We start from the raw sequence: 5,000 nt of genomic DNA on the forward strand, positions 1-5,000 counted from the left end.
TCAGAGAGGTCTTACTAGGCATGAGTGAGGAGTACAGGAACGATAGAAAAATAGCATTTCTTCATCGCTTGTAAACCACCGATATATGCAGCTATAGCATACAATTCGGTTCTCTGCCTATGAAAGACACAGCATGTCATATACGCGCGCGCGCGCGTGTGTGTGTGTTCGATACAACTCAATGCTAGCTTACTTGTCAGGCAAGTGATACTGAATAAACGACGGTCTGACGTTCACCACAAAATCAATCCAAATTTCTATCTCACTCAACGTCCACTTCTGACTGTCCACCACATCTATATTCACAAATCGCTTGCACACATACTCGCCCATTGTGCACACACACCACACACACACACACACACACACACACACACACACACACACACACACACACACACACACACACACACACACACACACACACACACACACACACACACACACCTATACCTTTGATGTGATTAAGTGCAGCTGTAAACGGTTTATGAGGATGTTTGGAGAGAAGGCCCCAATGACAATACTGTTTCAGATCTGAAGACTTACTAGCCTCTGCCATAGACATACACTCATCGATGCTTGGAAGCCCAGCCTTGAAATAAATAAATATAGAAATCTCTTGACAGTCGTGTCTGTCTGTCTGTCTGTCTGTCTGTCTGTAGAGTATCTAAAGAGGCAGGCTATGCAGCTGAGAGGCGTGAGATGAGAAAGAAAAGCAAATACGAAGCTCTGTCAGTTCAGGATGGCACAACACCTAACTTAGTTCCTCTGGTCTTTGAGCACTTTGGGTTCTGGGGACAGGAGGCTGATAACTTCCTGAACTCACTCTCAAAGAAATCAAGGGATTCAGAAGGCAGAAGTACTGAAGCCGACTTCAGGACGAGATGGCGTAGACAGATTTCTATAATTATCCAGAGATGTAATGCTAGAGTTATATTAAAGAAGATAAGTAGATTGTACATAGATAAGATAGATTATTTTGATACAGACATTCAACACTATGTTCATTAGGATAATACTGTAGCTATGACTTCAGACATTTCAGTAGTTTTTGCTAATGCTTAGAATACTTTACTTCTGCGATTAACTGTTACACTTACAGTTTGGCAGAGAATAAAACAATTTCTGTCTGTCTGTCTTTCTGTCTGTCTGTCTGTCAAATTTCATATTTTTAAACATCAAAGCTAATACAGGTGAAACTAAAGTAACAGCTAATGAACAACAAGTGTCACAACTACAATTACAATTACACAAATAACAAGTAGCATTAAAAAGCTCCCCTATGAAGCCTACAAACCAAAATTTAGTTTACTGAATTGAAAGTTGAACAACATCTAGACTCTGGCCAGCATTCTGTCCATATGTTACTCTGATCATCTTTCCAGCCAACACTGAGGCATTGCAATGCTGAAGTTGTACTGACAAGCGTCTTCTCCAATGTGTCTTAAAATCTGAGGGAATGTTTCTTCCTTCTTCATCTCTATATAGTTTGGAAAGTTTATTAAGGAATGTTGATGCTTCTTCTCCCCACCCACCAAAGTGCTTGAAAACTAGTGGAATAAGGGCAGGAGTGTACCCTCCAGGCAACTGCTCTTTAGAATATTATGTTTATGTTTGATGTCTTCTCTTCTTCTTGCTGTAGCTCCATCCAGAGTTGCTGCACTTTGCAGAATGTCCTGGCTCCAGGGATGAGCAAGGGCCACATCAAGCTCAACATTTCCCCCACATGTTGAGTCAAACACAACAATGTCTGCTCTATTGTTGGATGTTGTATATCTATCTTTTGGTTCGATTTGATGTTGGCATTGTAGACTGCTCAGGCATTCAGACCAGCACAAAACAACAGAATTGTGAGACCAAACTGGGCCTCCACCCATTTTGCATGTTAGTAAATGGTACCCTTCAACATCTAGTGACTTTCCACATTCACATTTAGTGGCCCAAGGTGGTAAAGACAAAGGTAGACCCAATCTGAGAGAAGCCGCCAAGACAAAATTGCCAGATGAAAGTGCAAACTTCTCTGAAGATGGAATGGAATCTAACCATGCTCCTGCCCCTTTACCTCTAATTAAACACAATCATGCTGCATCTCGGTTAGAATCAGTTTTCAATCAACTGATCTGCTTTTGATTGTACATATTCTGTTGTTAGATGATGTTGCAACTTTTTTGTGTTAGGCAACAAATCTGACAACTTGGAAATATCTTTGAGATGGTGTTCTAAAGTTAGCCCAATATCACTCACATGGTTAGATGATGTCACTAGAGAGTTGACTTGATCTTGAAGAACAGGAAAGCGATCAGGCACTAGCTTAAGAGAATGTGCCCAGCTGGCAACAAAAGCAAAAGGTGCCACTTCGTTTAGGGAAGTCATACCAAATCCTCCTAGTCTTACTAGCAACGTTACTTGTTTTCACATATTTCCACTGATGTCAACATTTCCTAGCAAACGAGAAGGTAGATCTTGTTTGCTTGTCGTGGATAGTAGCTGCCTGTGCCAGTGTTTCTGGACACGTTCCTCTTGCTAAGTGATTTAGCCGTGTGGTATGACAGTATCTAAGAAGCAACATGGATGCTTGCACATTATTCAAGTCGACAAGCTGTCTACAAAGATCATTCCCTTTTTCTCCAATAGTGGAACATGCTCGTGCAACATATTCACGTTTCCCAATTGGTGTCCCTAGTATCACAATGCCTTCACTCGAAACAGGTATGGTATATTCAGAAGAGAAGGTGTCTTCTTTGTCGTGTGAACAGTATATTTCACATTTTGTTTCCTGTATTTCCAATCCTAATTTGAAAAATTCAGGTTGAAGAGTGGAAAAAGCATCAAGGACATGTTTTGCAGGTCCAACTAAGAAAACATCATCAAGATAAGCTAGCACTCTTATTGCTTGGAAATTGCTTTGCAAATCAACCAGGGTTTGTTGTATGCCTAAAGAAAACAGAACTGGTCCTAGAGAATCTCCCTGATGGATGCCTTCTTGAGATGACAAAATAACGGGGATGTTGTTCTGTAAGAAGATAGAGAACCAAACCCAGAATACATTTGCATGACATGATTTGTCAAGATAGGAAAAGATTTCATCACTTGTTGCAGCAAATGGGAGCGGTGGATTGAATTAAAGGCATTTTTAGCATCAGTCTTCAGAACAATCCAGTCACTGTTGGCTTCTAGTAGAAGTTAGATATGGTGTAAGAGAAGATCTGTTCCTCCCTCTGTCGACACTCCATGCTGCAAAGGAGAAAAGAAATTCGAAAATTCACTTTTCATCTGTGCACAAACACATTTTGCAGTAACTCTTCTGAAAACTTCTCCAATAGCTATTGGTCGAACGTCTCCTGCGGTTTCGGGCAAAGCAATCAGCCGTGCTGAGGACAACAACCTGGCAACTGAAACAGGGACTGATCCATCGGCAATACAAGAAAAAGCAAAATGCAACTGTTCAGCAGAAGCTGTGTCGGAAGCAATAACTTTTAGGTGTTCATATCGCCATCCTGTTGGGCCACACCCTGAGCCTCTAGGTGATTTCTTGATGGAATTAAACATACGCTGTTTTGACAAACTGATATGCATAGCAGTTGGAGAAGGAGATGGCATGTCTGGAGTGTCAAACACTTGGATAGGATGCTTCTCAGCAAGCTTGTGAGTTGTATCTGGAGTAGCTGGCGCTAATCCTGAGCTTGTAAGAACATGAGCAGCTCTTGAAAGTTCACCACATCGAACCAGACTTAGGGCAGCTCTCTTGAAGTGATCTCTGGAGTTACCTTTAGCATTCCCTTTCTTCGAGTCTTCTCTACCACTAGACAGTAAGTCCTCCCATTGGAAGTTAGGGAACTGCTTCTACATGGATTGCATGACAGATAGTTTTGCTTTCCCGCCTCTTGTAAGCGGTTGTAATACCATACTCGGTATGAGCAGCAGCAATTTCCAGCCTGTTTCATCTGTTGGGTTATTCCTGATCTTTCTGAAGGCTACTGAACAGCAATCCAGGAAGTTAGCTTTCATAGCAGGTTTGATCTTCTGCAACGTTCTCGCTGGAATCATTTTGAGGATCTCCTCAGATGATAAAGACCGGATGTACTCCCACGCTTCAGTTTCCCAGTTTCCCGTGAAGGAGAAGCAGAAGACGTATAAGTTTCTGGTAGCACACCACGGGTTAGAGGCGTCTCAAAAGTAGGTAAGGTGTGAGCATTCTTTGAAGATGGTGACGGATTTGAAGGACATTGGCTGGAAACAGATTCAAAACCAACAGTCGAGCAGGAAAGTTTCTTCTTGCATTGTGACAAATGTTGCCCAAGTTTCGCAAACCACTTTGAGCAATGGTGACATTTCAAAAGGTTCAAACAAGAGACAAACAAATCCGGGATGTCGTTAGCATCGTGAGATTGTCTGATATGACAAAGAACTCGCTGAATCTGGCCTTTGAAGGCACAGGAAACAACCAGACAACTTTCAAAGTCAGACTTATGATCAGGCATAACCAAACATCGTTCAAAAGAAATATGGATGAAACCGAAGACCACGTTTAAAAACCAGGCATGTCTGTCTGTCTGTATGCTGTCTGTCAGTCTGTCTGTCTGTCTGTCTGTTTGTCTGTCTGTCTGTCTGTCTGTTTGTCTGTCTGTAACAGTGCTCGTCTACCGTTTTGTATAATTCCGTAAGCTCCAGTGGTGTTCCATCACTGCGTGCACATAGTAGATGTAGCTGATGGTCGCTATCAGGAAGCTGGCGAAGGAAGTGAATGGTTATGTCCCTGATAACAAATACGTGTTATGTTTGATATTATATGAAATACAATGACAAACTGAAAGACAGACAGACACACAAACAGACCAACAGACCAACAGAGAAACAGACAGACAGACACACAAACAGACAAACAGACCAACAGAGAAACAGACAGACAGACAAACACACAGACTAGACAGACAGACAAACACACAGACTAGACAAACAGACAGACGGGCAGACATATAGACAGCCAAACAAGCACAGAC

General features: G+C 42.0%; 1 protein-coding gene across 1 annotated transcript in view; it reads right to left on the reverse strand.

The window, feature by feature from the left end:
* The window catches only part of LOC134189675 (WD repeat-containing protein 17-like), a 25,552-nt gene that overhangs the window by 3,265 nt on the left and 17,287 nt on the right, over nt 1–5,000 (reverse strand). Inside the window, exons 22-25 of the mRNA XM_062658029.1 lie at nt 4,645–4,756; nt 454–592; nt 194–296; nt 16–117 (exon numbers count right to left, since the gene is read on the reverse strand). Coding sequence (XP_062514013.1) covers nt 16–117; nt 194–296; nt 454–592; nt 4,645–4,756 — 456 coding nt within the window. The remainder of the gene's footprint in view (nt 1–15; nt 118–193; nt 297–453; nt 593–4,644; nt 4,757–5,000) is intronic.

Source organism: Corticium candelabrum, chromosome 14 (assembly GCF_963422355.1).
Source record: "Corticium candelabrum chromosome 14, ooCorCand1.1, whole genome shotgun sequence".
NCBI classification, from domain to species: Eukaryota; Metazoa; Porifera; class Homoscleromorpha; order Homosclerophorida; family Plakinidae; genus Corticium; species Corticium candelabrum.